General features: G+C 36.5%; 1 protein-coding gene across 1 annotated transcript; it reads right to left on the bottom strand.

Annotated features, from left to right (window-relative positions):
- Positions 1-2,046: 2,046 nt before the first annotated feature.
- csf1b (colony stimulating factor 1b (macrophage)) lies at positions 2,047-13,750 on the bottom strand. The gene is made up of 9 exons (XM_042004075.1): positions 13,533-13,750; positions 11,961-12,080; positions 11,820-11,882; positions 11,551-11,721; positions 11,219-11,420; positions 10,991-11,127; positions 2,764-2,807; positions 2,635-2,672; positions 2,047-2,460 (listed from the first exon to the last, which is right to left on the bottom strand). Exons 1-8 carry the CDS (start codon positions 13,572-13,574, stop codon positions 2,636-2,638), a joined length of 816 nt encoding a protein of 271 aa, XP_041860009.1. The 5' UTR covers positions 13,575-13,750; the 3' UTR covers positions 2,047-2,460; position 2,635.
- Positions 13,751-14,314: the final 564 nt, after the last annotated feature.

Here is a 14,314-nt window from a genome sequence, read left to right as displayed (position 1 = left end):
TAGTAAGAACTTCATCCCATCTGTGAAACATGGGGATGGCAGTATCATGGTTTGAGTCTGTAATTGCTGCGTCTGAGATGGGACAGCTTGCTGTCATCAATAAAGCAATGGATTCTTAGTTATAACAGTGAAATAGAAATAGTGCATGCTTTATTTTTTCTTCCTTTTTACAGACAGTAAAAGATGAGTACATGCTAATAAGATCATTATAAAATAATAAAAGTTTGTTTTTGTTTTGTTTTTCTTCATTTGTTTGTTTTTGGAATGTAAGAATCAAAATGTCTACCTTATTTAAAGGACCTACATTGATTTGACATTTGATTTATTCACTTTTATGTTTTCTTTTCTACTCATTTTATCTCACGATGGTCATATTTATGCAGAAATACTGCATGTTCGTAATAATAAGTGTTCACAAACTTCAACACCACTGTATCTTAACGAACAACATGTCCAATTCCTAACATTTATACTTACCACTATGAAGTGGTAGCTCAATAACTGAACTTGGGAAAAAAAAATCTGTTGTGCAGACTTAATCTTTTCAGAACAAAAGGCAATAAGGCTGGGAAAGAGAAACAGGGTGTGTGCCCTTTTCTAGTCTTAGGCAATTCCCATATATTTATTGTTGAAGACAACATGCCTTTTCATCATCCTATCTATCTCTCAACAGCTGCCTTTAATCCTCTCGTCTTAATCCTCCTTAAAGGACTACATGGGATTAGAGAAATATTTTCCTTGTTTTGTAATGGAGCAGTGTCTTGGAACGAAGAATGGATTACTGTCACTGCAACAATGGTTAGCGCACTGATGAGTGGTAGCCTGTGAGATTAAATTAGTGACATATCATTTCATGTTGCAGGCTACGCATTGTTCTGCAAAGCCTGTGGTGTATGAATCTTTTTTCTTCGTCTTCCCTCCTCTGCTTCCTACACAGTTTCTTCAAAAACAAAAAAGAGGCCAACACACATGCATTTGATAACATGTGGGAATCTTTGACAGGGTTTACTGATGTAGTGCTTTGGGACACGTTCGAATGTTTCATTTTTTGGGGATTTGTCCAGTTCTTCTCAAACTCAGACATTATGCAATTTATTATTATTATAAAACATAAGGCGGGACCGTCACTCAATAGTAAAAGTCATGACAATATTACCAAACAAATTGCCTTTTCTCACAATTATTATGCTGTTATTTGTGATTACCATACACTAATGACTTAATGTCATGCATGCATTGGTAGCGCATTGTTCTTATCAAATGTTGTCACATGCTGTTCAGTAAATACATCATTTGTCCAGCTGACAAAGGAACTAATGTGTAGCTATCAAATTTATTCCTCCACATTCTATTCTATTCTACAGTCATTTAGCAGACGCTTTTATCCAAAGCGACTTACATTTGAGAGTAAGAACAACACAAGCATGAATTCAAACAAGATGGGACGTCATAATTAAGTGATAGACTGCTTTGAGTCCAGTTGGACCCAGGTGCTGTCATGTAGTGCTAGAGGCAGTGCATATTTTTTTTTTTAAGTCATTTTGTTTAAATACAAGATCACGATTTCATCACACAATATCAACTTGGTCATAAGTGCACACAGCTTCTTCAGTATTTGGTTGAGCCAAAGAGCTGGACAAATTAACTTTCTAACTCATTAGGTAAGCTAAGTGTGGAAATGCTCCTTTAACAACTGAGTCTTTAGCTTGCTCTTAAAAGTGGATAAGGACTCTGTAGATCGGATGGAGTTTGGTAGATCTTTGCCAATAACAAGAACTCAAGGTATAAGGTCAGTTACAGATTATTATTTGATTATTACTTTAGTTTAAATTAAAAATGTTTTGTTTTGCAGTGCAACTGAGTTTGCCAATCTTTTCTAATAACTTGAAGTAACTGGCTACGTAAATACTGACTTTCATCAGCAATGTGTGTTGATGATAAGAGCCTAATATTTTCTTGAGTGGGTGTAGGCTTTAAAGTGGTACAAATTCTACAAAGAAATCATTACCTCCTACTACACCATATACTTGTTTTTATTGTGTTCATTTATATACAATGACTTGCAGTTGACAGCTGAGAGCATTATAGCTTTGAGTTTTGTATTGTTAACTTTTTATTATCAATTTAGTAAATGAATAGAGTTATTAAATAAGTTATGCAAATATTTGGCAAACAACATTAAAAGTGGTTAAGTGGAAGCAAATGAAAACACATTCAATCATACATGACTATTGTAAAAAATATATTTTTTAGTGAGCTTGAAAAGATATCTGCAGTAGATAATGCATGATATACACAGCACATCATTTCAAAATAGGGTTCATCTTTGTTCTCAGTCAAAGCAAAGCTGTTGATTAAATAGGTACGCTGGATACAAATATAAAGACATAAAAACTTGTTTGTGATGCATCCCAAGTGCTCCGTCTGCTGCTGCGATGATGATGATGTATTCTTCACTGTCTGTGGAGAGAGTAGGACAATGAAAATTAAAACAAATTAATAAATAATGATAACAAAATAAAGATGTATGTGTTCTGCAGTCAAACTTTAAAGGCAAGCATGTGTTCAAGATATTTCTATTTCCAGATGTTTAACTGTTCACAATACTTTGATAGAGCTCGGAGGGATACTCACATTACTGTGGCTCCATCTCCATGTCTTGCAGGTCTCTCCTTTAATAATGACAGAGCTATGGATTAGCTTGATTCATACAGACGAGGAAAAGCCAGTCTCTTTTGGTTCAATTGTTCAGTATGTTCTCACCTTGTGTTTGTGTGTATTCTTGATTCATGATGGTTGTGAGTTTTCTGTTTTTGGAAATGAAAGAAAAACACAAATGATTGACAAATGGTAGTAAAACTAAAGCATGAAAGACAGAACAATAGTTGAACTTCCTCTTTTAAAATTAGCTACATCCTGTAGACACACAAAAGAAAGTTTAGATATGGTGGTTGATGGGGTTTTATGCAAAGGCTTCAATAATATTATTGTGGTATATCCTGTGAAAAAAGTGAAACTCTCAGCACACAGATGAATTTGGAAGTTTAATGTAATGCTGCCAAAACTTTCTGCACATGATTTTATATATATTTTATTCCACTGTGAAATCTTTTAAATGATTTCTGGAATCCATTATTACTGGTTTGAGAACATATTGTACCACAGGCTCCATGCTTCCCGACTGAGTAAATTGCACATTTTTTTACAGTCATATCAAATTTACAGTGGATGGGCATCATAGTCCATAGACAAAATTTGGAAGGAATGTCTCAGGGAATGTGATGTTTATGTTATTTTGACTCACCCCTGTGGACAAAGCAAAGCTAGATCCTGGTTCTCAAATGATGGGTGGTGACCCAAGATGGGTTACAAATCATTTTCAAGAGAATTCCAGCCAAGGTAAACGTATCTTGTGGAGTCAAACATACTTTGGGTGGATTAAGCCACAGCAGGCAAACTGGTAGCAATGGTAAATCAAAGTCTTTTGAAAGACAGTTTTGTTTTCATTGCCAGTGAGAACTGTATGTTTTTCTTCAGTTATAAATTAAGTTTGTATATCTACTCTACAATTCTGCCAGGCCTCTGTAAATCTTTACAGCAAAAAAGAGGGAATTTTCCCACAGGGCTTAACTTATTTCAACCAATGACACAGACAATAAAGTGTTTGACAATATACAGACGTGGACAAAATTATTGGTACCCTTCGGTTAATGAAAGAAAAACTCACAATGTTCACAGAAATAATTTGAATTTGACAAAAGTAATAATAAATAAAAATTTAATGAAATTTAACCAATGAAAATCAGACATTGCTTTTCAACCATGAATCAAAAGAATTATTTTAAAAAATAAAGTCATGAAACACACCTGGACAAAATGATGGTACCCTTAGAAATGACTGAAAATAATGTGACCAAAGGGACATGTTAATCCAAGGTGTGTCCACTAATTAGCATCACAGGTGTCTACAATCTTGTAATAGGTCAGTGGTCCTATATATAGGCTACAGGTAGTCACTGTGCTGTTTGGTGACATGGTGTGTACCACACTCAACATGGACCAGAGGAAGCAAAGGAAAGAGTTGTCTCAGGAGACTAGAAAGAAAATTATAGACCAGCATGTTAAAAGTAAAGGCTATAAGACCATCTCCAAGCAGCTTGATGTTCCTGTGACTACAGTTGCACATATTATTCAGAAATGTAAGATCCATGGGACTGTAGCCAACCTCCCTGGACGTGGCCGCAGGAGGAAAATTGATGACAAATCAAAGAGACGGATAATATGAACAGTAACAAAAGAGCCCAGAAAAACTTCTAAAGAGATTAAAGGTGAACTTCAAGCTCAAGGAACATCAGTGTCAGATCGCACCATCCGTCGTTGTTTGAGCCAAAATGGACTTAATGGGAAACGACCAAGGAGGACACCATTGTTGAAAACAAATCATAAAAAAGCCAGATTGGAATTTGCTAAACTACATGTTGACAAGCCACAAAGCTTCTGGGAGGATGTCCTATGGACAGATGAGAAAAAAATGGAACTTTTTGCTGAGGCACATCAGCTCTATGTTTGCAGATGGAAAAATGAAGCATATGAAGAAAAGAACGCCGTCCCTACTGTGAAAAATGGAGGAGGCTCTGTTATGTTCTGGGGCTGCTTTGCTGCATTTGGCACAGGGTGTCTTGAATCTGTGCAGGTACAATGAAATCTCAAGACTATCAAGGGATTCTAGAGAGAAATGTGCTGACCAGTGTCAGAAAGCTTGGTCTCAGTCGCAGGTCATGGGTCTTGCAACAGGACAATGACCCAGAACACACAGCTAAAAACAACCAAGAAAGGCTAAGAGGAAAACATTGGACTATTCTAAAGTGACCTTCTATGAGCCCTGACCTAAATCCTATTGGGCATCTTTGGAAGGAGCTGAAATGTGCCGTCTGGATAAGGCACCCTTCAAACCTGAGACAACTGGAGCAGTTTACTTATGAGGAGTGGCCAAAAATACCTGCTGAGAGGTGCAGAAGTCTCATTGACAGTTACAGGAATTGTTTGATTGCAGTGATTGCCTCAAAAGGTCGTGCAACAAAATATTAAGCTAAGGGTACCATCATTTTTGTCCAGGCCTGTTTCATGAGTTTATCTTTTATATATAATTCTGTTGAAGCATGGTTGAAAAGCAATGTCTGACTTTCATGGGTTAAATTTCATAGAATTTTTATTTATTATTATTTTTTGTCAGGTTCAAGCCATTTCTGTGACCATTGTGAGTTTTTTTTTTTCATTTTTTTCATTTTTGCAAATTCAGCAAAAATCATGCTGACTGCAGATTTCAATAGAATATTTACAAAGTTTTGTTATTTCCAAAGATGTCTACATTCTTACACATTACTTTGAGCTTAACTGTCCTCCAGCTGCCAAAAGCATTTATATTGGGAACACAAATGAATTTAAACAGCTTTTGAGGATTTATTGTTAAATGCTCATAAGTATGAAAACATCTTTTACCCACAAAGTACAAAACGTGATGGCAGGGGACATGCTCAAGATGGACAAAGGCTACAGGATTAAACATTACATATAGTTAAACAATAGTATACCATAAAGGGAGAATTATGAAATGAATCAAATTAAAAATACTTTATCCCAGAGGAAATCTTAAATTTATAATTGTAATATAATTATAAATTTGGACAGATTTCTCCTGAGAAAGTTCAGATATAACATCTCAGAGCACAAAGGCCGGCCAGCCCCCACAGATGGGGGGCTATGCATCTACCCAGAAGGCGGCAGGGGAAGCCCCAGCCAGAGCGCCCAGGGGGCCAGGGACGGCAGCCATCGGCCAAGGAGACCAGGGCACATGGCACAACCAGGGTTGGGTTGGGGAGGGTGGGGGAACTAGGAATGGGGGAAAAGGGCTAGGTGGGGGGAAAGCAGTGGGACTGGGTTTGGTGGAGAACTGGGTGGTGCCAGGGTGTGTGAGAGGTGGTCTCTTGGTGTGTGGGGGAGAAGTTTGTACGTCTTCCTCACGCACCAAGAGAAATTAAGAAACTCTGCTACCCTACAGGTCTGCTGCCCTAGTAGGAAGTTGCAAGTCCATTTTGTTAAACATATTTTTTTCTCTTCTTATAAACTTGAGTTGAAATTCTATTAATTTTGTTGCTGCTGATTCAATATTATGCAGCGAGAATGTGAAATTATATAAATGTTTTATTTACAATTATATCCTCTAAGTACTTTTTTCCTAGGTTGTTCATTGAGTAAAGTTCAGCATTTTTTTGTTCCAGAGGATGTCAGGATTGTTCTAGATGGATGCACGCTTACATGATAAGAGTAAAGACTTAGTCATTTTAAAAAATTCCCACCAGGCTGTCAGAGAGGAGCTAATATTTATGTTTGATATTCTGGTTAATAAATGGCAATTTTGACATTTAGAAATTTCAGTACTGTTTAATAATAAGTCTGACCTTACATTTTTACACAAATTTAAAAAATTAGACAAGGGAACTTAATGAAACAAATAGGAGAAAAATATTATAACAATTGGTTAACGTGGGAAAGAGGCTTAACCCTATAATGCTGTAACAAATTAGATAAATACGGTTTCTGAGACCAACAAAACCCTGTTGTACCCAATCCAGATCTTGTCTTCTACAAAATAAAGGTCCAAATAAAGACCTCAGATTTTAAAAAACAAAAACAAACAAACAAACAAACAAAAAACTTTTATCTCCATTTTGTGTTGGTTGGGTTTGAAAGGGTTAATTTTGCATACCAAAAAATAGAAAAAACTAAAAGCTACATAATATCCCAGTTTGTCATACTATTAATCATTTGCAAACAACTCTGTGTGTTCTCACTGCACGTAAACAGCTAAACAAGAACATAAAAATAACTTCCTGGAAAGAATATCGTTCCACATGTTGTATACTTGGCAGATTAAGACTCAACCAACAGGACAATCAAATCATGTCATGAAGGAATTTTTTTTCTTTTTTTTTTATGCCCCTTTCTCTTTTCAGTCAATCAATGTTTTTCTCTTCATTTCCCAAAAGACCAACACTTATGAATGTCAGTGTCCTGAGTTTAATGTTAGAATATTGCAAATTGCTTTCAAGTCTGTGTTTTTAATTGACCAAAGCTGAAAAAAGCAAGTCAGTTTGAATGCTAATTCAAAAACTCTTTTCTAGAAACAAGTTTCTGACTAACAAAAGCCCATAAGAATGTGGATTACACTAATTATAACAGCGAGTGGAAGAAAACGAAATCCAAAAGGCCCTAAAACATGGGAGTAATGAGAACAATCCCTTATGAGCTACACCTAACCAAAAGCATTTGCTTGCCTTTAACAATGCATTTTAAAGAGCTAATAAAGCCATGTGATGATTTAGGGATGAAGAGGAAACATATACTGGAATATTTAGAACACGTGGATTTGTCTTTCCTAATTTAAACCCACCACAATAACATTACAAAGAGTCTGCTCTGAAAAACAGAACTGAAGAATTTAATGTTATACCTTTTTATTTTTTTAAAACTTAATCCTCTTTCACAACCAATATCTTCTCCTGATTAGAATGGCATTTTAATCAGAGAAACAAGCTTGTCTCCCTAGAGCGATATAATCCAAGTTTTTCTGTTTAATGCCTGCTCAGCCATGCATGATTTCTCATGCAGGTCAGTCCAACATTTTCCACTGAGTAGAGTGCATGAAAAAAAAATCTCCCCATAAAAAATGAATACTCCAGAGAAAATTGTTGACCTTGAAAGTGGGTTTTGCTTTCAGTTTTAGGTCTGTTCATGATAAACTGAGGTTCTGCTGCTCCCTTATGGAGCCTAGTAATATACGTATGCTGTTTTTAAATAAAAAATTGTGTGTTTAAAAGTTTCTTAAACACGGGTGAACCTGCTAAAAAAAACTGAATCCTTCCCCATTGCTATTTAATAGAATATTAATCTGTAAACTGAGACTGCAGTTTATTCATAAACAGTATAGAAACTACACTAAGCTCCAGAAGACAAGTGTCCTACTATGATGATGAAGAAGCAATGGTTCAAGTGGGCTTTAAAACTAATTCTTTATTGTGTGCATAATCTAATGTATTTTTAATAAGTTGACAAACTCTCCGTCCTTGTGAACATCTCAACTATGATTAAGCTATTTAAGCCTTATTAGATTTTAAAAAAAGAAAAAAACAAAAAAAAAAAAAACAAAGAGAATCAGCTTTAAAACTATTTGCCTTACATTATCAAGTCATGGCAGTCACTTCATTTTGGCATGCTAAGTGGAACCTGGTGCTGGTGTACAGCTTAGATCAGGTTTCAGACCTGATCTAAGCTTATTACACGTGGCTGACGGATATTAAGGTGCTGAAGAAAAGTGGTTGCCAAACACTAATCACATGGTGTGCGTGATGTTTTCATTACACAAAGTCATTGTCAAAAATTATATTTGGATATGAATAATGTCATAAACCTTTTACTGGTTTATGAAAAGTGTGTGAGGATGAAGTTTATTAAACACAGCAAATATAGAGGTGTGTTACAAGTGCTTGCACATTTCATGAAAATGCAGGAAAAATAATTATTTTAAATTCCCACTTCAGATTAAACAGTCACTGTATTAGTGAATTTACTCAGGAACCTGGTATTGATATTAACAACAATATTTGGCAAAATGAGCATGCTTTGGGAAAAAAAATCAAGTCTCGTTTTGTAAATATATCAAAGGGCTAGCTACATTTACTGCTTCGAGGATGTGGACCATAAAATCATGAGCATGATCTCACAGTTGGAGAAAGTACCTTCAGGTTCTTTGAGTTACACAAAGTGAATATTTAGTTGCTCCCCGGAATGATCAAAGACATCTAGTGAGTTCATGTTCTAAAATTCAGATATAGATATGGCCAACTGTGAGGCCCCATGAAGTGCAAGACTTTGTGTAATAACACACTGCACAATCCAGTCAATGCTTCTGCCAATGAGCAGTGAAAGATGTTTTCTGACAAGAACAGGTTTCTCTAATACACCAATTTATTATTTTAACCAGTTTACAAAAGGACTGTAAGTAAACTACCTGTTGTTAATAAAAACCTATCAATCTTTTCTACTACTATTGCAGTCATTGGACATGGGACTGAATGCCGAATAAAGACTCAACACTGCACTAAGAATCCAGATGTTAGCAGGTATTTTACAACAAATTACAGTAGAATGGCCCACTGGCTTATCTATCTAGCACCAGCCTTACTAAATACTAATCAATTTCCCACAGTTCTTATTAAAAAGAGGCAATTTGACTTATTTCTCTGTTCTTATTTCCTAGAGACATTTCACCTCTCATTCAAAAGGTTTCTTTAATTCAACAAAAATATTACATTCTGCCCTTTTGTCAAAAATGATGGCGTCCCAGATGTGCACAAGATGTCCTTTTTCATTAGTGTACTTAATAACCAGCTTTGACAGTGTTAGCATCGACTAAAAATCACAACCTGAGCTGTGTCCCAATTCAGGGTCAGTGTGTAGACTGCAGAGGCTACAGAGCGTCCTATGTAGTGTACATACTTCGAAGTCCGCTTTATGTTTGTAAAATGGGACAGCCTACCTAGTCAACGAGAATTTCCCATAGCAGCAACGTAGGGCACTGAATTACTTAAACCTCTGAAATGACTGTTTGCATAGTCATCCTCCTTACCTGCAGTCCCACAGTCTCATCACCCACACCTGTTTCCAATCTCAGTACCCGGCTTTATAAACTCTAGCTCAACCGTCATTCCCTGTCGGACTTTGTTCATTGTGTAACACATAACATAGGACACTTTAGTTAACATTAACACCAACTGAATTATAATGGAAAAAAGAAAAGAAAACATTCTCTGTTTTACTCCTCTCACTGGTCGCATGTCAGCTATACTGCTCAATATTACCCCCGCAGTGTCCACTGGTATTACTCCATTTGCTGCATCAAGTAACAGATCCACGGACAAGACACAGGAGACGCAGGAAAGTGGTTGTCTGTCTGGGTATCCGTCATCTGCATCAAGTATAAATGATCCTTTCTAAGGAGTTGAGAGTTAGTTCAAGGGTGAGGTACCTAAACTAATTGGTTTTGATCAGATTTTAAACGTCTTTTAGAAATAAAATAAACCTCTTTTTCGTGTGTAAAATACACTGGCATACATTTGTCTGGCTCTTTGGATAATGACTCAGAGGTTTCACTACATTTACCTTCTGCTTTCAACACTGACACTGAAGTCCTCCATCTGCACTGATTTGTTACGCCAGGAAGTCCTGACTAAAGTCTATTATGTGTTACCATTAGAGTGAGAACATGGCAAAAAAAAAAAAACTTCTGCATCACATTAGTTCTTGTCATGTAACATCATAGGCATATGAATGGGCTGTAACATTCTGACTTTCATGTTTCAATGAAAGTTTTCTGGGTGTTGTGTACATGTTTTGGCAGGCACTGCAGTTTGATCCCAAACTAAACTGAAGCACAATTGAAGTAAGCCACAAAGATATTCCTGCACTGCTTGACCAATGCACTAGCCAGAAAATCCAGCCATGTCCTTAATTACATTTCTGTAATAGTCCAGTGCTTCCAAACATACAATATATCTGAGTCAGACTCAAAACATACATTTCTCCACAATTTGGCACTTAACACAAGCATGGAGCAACAATACTATCATGTTCTGCAACACTACAATGCTCCCATAATTCTCCCTTAAATAAAACTCTTCCACAACTGTTGTTGTTGCTGTAGGAAGTGGAAATCTGTGTGACTAAGTTGATTTTTTTTTTTGCCCCCATCTGTAAGTACGGCCTCGTTTAGTTTCCTATGTGAAGGAGGGCTGCCACTTCTGCAAGGAGAGCCCAAGAGAGCGGGGCCATGATGCCAAGGCCTATTTCATTATAATATGACTGGAATGCAAAGCTAGACTTTATAATGGCACACTTGATTTTTAGAGTTTACAAAATATAGATATGCTAGTACCTTGTGTATGATGAGACAGTAGAGCATAAGAATGACCAGCAGTCCTCCACAGATGGATGCAATGATGAAGCCAAGCTTGTACAGGTCTCTGATTGCTTTTCTGTTATAGGCCTTTACTGAGTTCCAGTCATAACTGTCTGTAGAAGGGAACATATCATCACTGATTACTGCAGCTTGAGAGATGTGCATTACTCATCACTGAACACTCCAAAAGATTTAGTTGCCCACCTGTAAAATAATGTGTGGTTGAGTCTGTGGGCAGTTCTGTGGTGGAGCCAAAGGTTTCTGTGTATTCATACTGGCACCTCCAGTCGACTGGTGAGTCACTGGTAGTCACCAATTCCCAGTAAACGGACAACACTTCTGAGGCTTTCTGTAGTGCTTCTGAAGGAGATCCTCGGTAGAGCATCTCAAAACTCTCTGGCTTATCCTGGAGCAGATTCAGACAAACATCATAGAATAGTTTTCAGAAAATACATAATTTATCTCCTCATCTTTGGAAATTTCTCATTACACATATCATGTTCTACTAAAATATCACCATTCAAAAACATATTTACCTCAACTTCTTCATTAATCTGAGGAACACATTTCTGAGAATAAATGTTGAGGATGAGCGCTCTCAAGGACTGAACATAGCCATCATTTACTGAACCCCGATTATACTTGAAGTGGGTGGTGAGCAGCTCCAGGATCCAGGGTAAAGAAGCTTTCACAAAGCAGCATTTGCTCTGAAGAAAAGCAAAAAATAAGAAACTGAAAAAAACACTTTAATGGAAAGTTTGGTTTTTGGGATGGGTACATTCCAACTAAACAAATGTTACCCTACCAAACTTCTTCGTTCTATGAATGTGTAGGTTATTGAACACCCACTTTTCAACTGGTTATCGATCTGCAAAAGCAACAACAGCACAATTTTAGAACAGGCATGCAGTTTGATCAGTGTAATGTTTTTTTTTAAAACACCTACCAATTGCCTGACTGTCAGTAGGTGTTCCCTAGTGATTGAGTGTCTGCATGGGCCAGGGACCTCAGCCATTGTCAGGGGGAAGCTCAGGAACAACAGCATACACAGACACTTTACCTGCAACTAACACAACCAGACATTATCGTCATGACAACTATATAACTATTTTTTTAAAAAAAAGCCTTTACTTGACTGTGAATCAACTCAGCTGGTGCAAAATTAAATACTCTTGTGGTGTGCTATCTATAACCACTTTAACATGAATACATTCTGCATAACAATCCATATCCAGTTCAATGTTCCCTCACTAACTGAAATAAGCAAAACCAAAAGAAAAGCAAAGAAACAAAAGAGTTGCTAAGAACTGTAACTCTTTACAAATGAGTATTTTATGATAAGAAATAATAATAATAAAAAAAAACCACAGCAAATGTAATCTATTCAAACCCAATAACGCACAAGATAGCCGCTCACTCAAAGTAACAAGAAAACTACATTTTCACCTCTTTGCATGGGTGAAACAGCTCAGCTAGAATATGGGTAATGACTAAATACGGATAAAATGCACAGTATGCTTCAGCTGCCACATCACCAGTGACTGATGTGTAATTGAATATTACACCAAGGAAACCTTGGCTTGTTCTGAGATACATTTCAGTAATGAGCACCTAGTGCCCTCTGCCATAGAAGTTTAGCCAGTCAATATGCAGACTTCTCCTGTAGCTTATAATGCCTGCTACCAAGCACCTTTTGGCAACAATAACAGTAAAATTGGCTCCAGATGGACTTAAACTCAGGGTTAAAACATGGTGACATGCATATGTTCTGTACTTTGCAAGGAAAATCTCAGTACTTGAAGGTATTTTTTGGATGTTAATCTACAAGATATGGTTGACCTATAAATTCTAACCAGTTTAAGCTTAAGCTCAACAGACAAGACAGGCCCAAGCAAAACATGAGCTGAAACAGTAAAACAATTTGTTTACTGAATTCTGCAAACAGAAGAGGTGTCATGTTCATGTTTTGTTGTTTGACCCTCATAATTCTAAGCCGTACAATAACACTTTTGGTGGATTATATGTCATAGACCTCCTGCAACTGCATGAAAGCTGATCACTCGGACCAGAGAGAAAAGAGAAATTTTAACCGAAATTTTAACTTTAAAGCAAATTTGAAAAAAAAAAAAATGGTCTGTGTAATTTAAAGCAGAATAGTAAAGAGTTTATTCCCAAATAACAAGTATGTATGGGCTGAAAAACAGTCATGCTAGACTATTACCCACTTAATGACTGATGATACATTATCAAATTAATGTAATCTAATAAAACTATTGATGTAACAGGCATGTGGCAAATGCAGGAGCACATGATGCAAATATCACTTATCACATGATCTGTTTTCGCCATGCTTTCTTTAATATCTTTATTCAGGTCAGCAAAATGCCCAGTCAAACAGCAAACATCACATACAGACCATTGCAAACACATGCTCTCTTTTTTTCTTGTATTAAACTAATTGTTTATGTGGTGGATTTCTCTTTGTCATTCTTCTGACAATGAAAAAGCTCTCACTTACCTTTGCTTTGCTCTGACTCAGGGTTGACACAAGGATGGTCATCTGGTATGTGTTTGACTTTGGAAAACTCCAGACTCCTCTATCACATACATTGACGCAAAGAGATCCTTTTCAAATATCCACTTCCACTCCAGAGAAAGGAATTTGTTGTTAAGTAAATTTGACACTTTGTCATGTGGCGTTGTTCTTCAAGGCATTGCCCGATGTGCTCCTCCTCCCTTGAGTGAGTTCAAACCAAGACTAACTGTTTTCGCTGACAGACAGCGCTTTTAAAGACCTCCCACCTTTCCAAGTTTGACAAGATACACTGTCCCAGTCTCTGCAGATGTGTGATGACAAACTGTTTTTGGGGTGAAGATTTAGTGCCTTCATGCAAAATTATTTTACCATAATAGTTTTTTTTTTCTTTTTGGGAAAAAAAAAAATGTACAGAAGACCCACTTTGGTACCTTTGTTAACTTCAGGTGGATGTATTTGTTCTTCTTTTTGAAGGTCTATCCCATTAAAATAGCTTTTGTTTTTTTTTTAAGGGCTAATATATGAACTCAGCATTAAAAACAATTAGATAAAAAGAAAATGAAAAAAATACATAATATTACAGTGAAGACAACTGTTAATATCCATTATACAGTAGTTAGTTATGAAAAGTTAAAAATCAGCCAAAAAAAAAAAAAAACACTTTTAGCAGACAGCATCTGTTTTACATAAACTGTTTGCAGCTTTAATTCTTGTTTTTCTGTGTTTTCAACTACAATGTTTAGTCATGACATCACATCTGGAGC

This window comes from Melanotaenia boesemani, chromosome 13 (assembly GCF_017639745.1).
Source record: "Melanotaenia boesemani isolate fMelBoe1 chromosome 13, fMelBoe1.pri, whole genome shotgun sequence".
NCBI lineage: Eukaryota > Metazoa > Chordata > Actinopteri > Atheriniformes > Melanotaeniidae > Melanotaenia > Melanotaenia boesemani.
Note: the sequence above shows the minus strand (reverse complement) of the source record. Positions and strands in the feature narration are given on the sequence as shown.

Coding starts and splice junctions, on each gene's coding strand:
- csf1b (XM_042004075.1), bottom strand. CDS start 13,574: ATGACCATCCTTGTGTCAACCCTGAGTCAGAGCAAAGCAAAG. Junction 11,883..11,960: donor TACTGACAGTCAGGCAATTG/GTAGGTGTTTTA, acceptor TTGCTTTTGCAG/ATCGATAACCAGTTGAAAAG. Junction 11,421..11,550: donor AGATTAATGAAGAAGTTGAG/GTAAATATGTTT, acceptor AATCTGCTCCAG/GATAAGCCAGAGAGTTTTGA.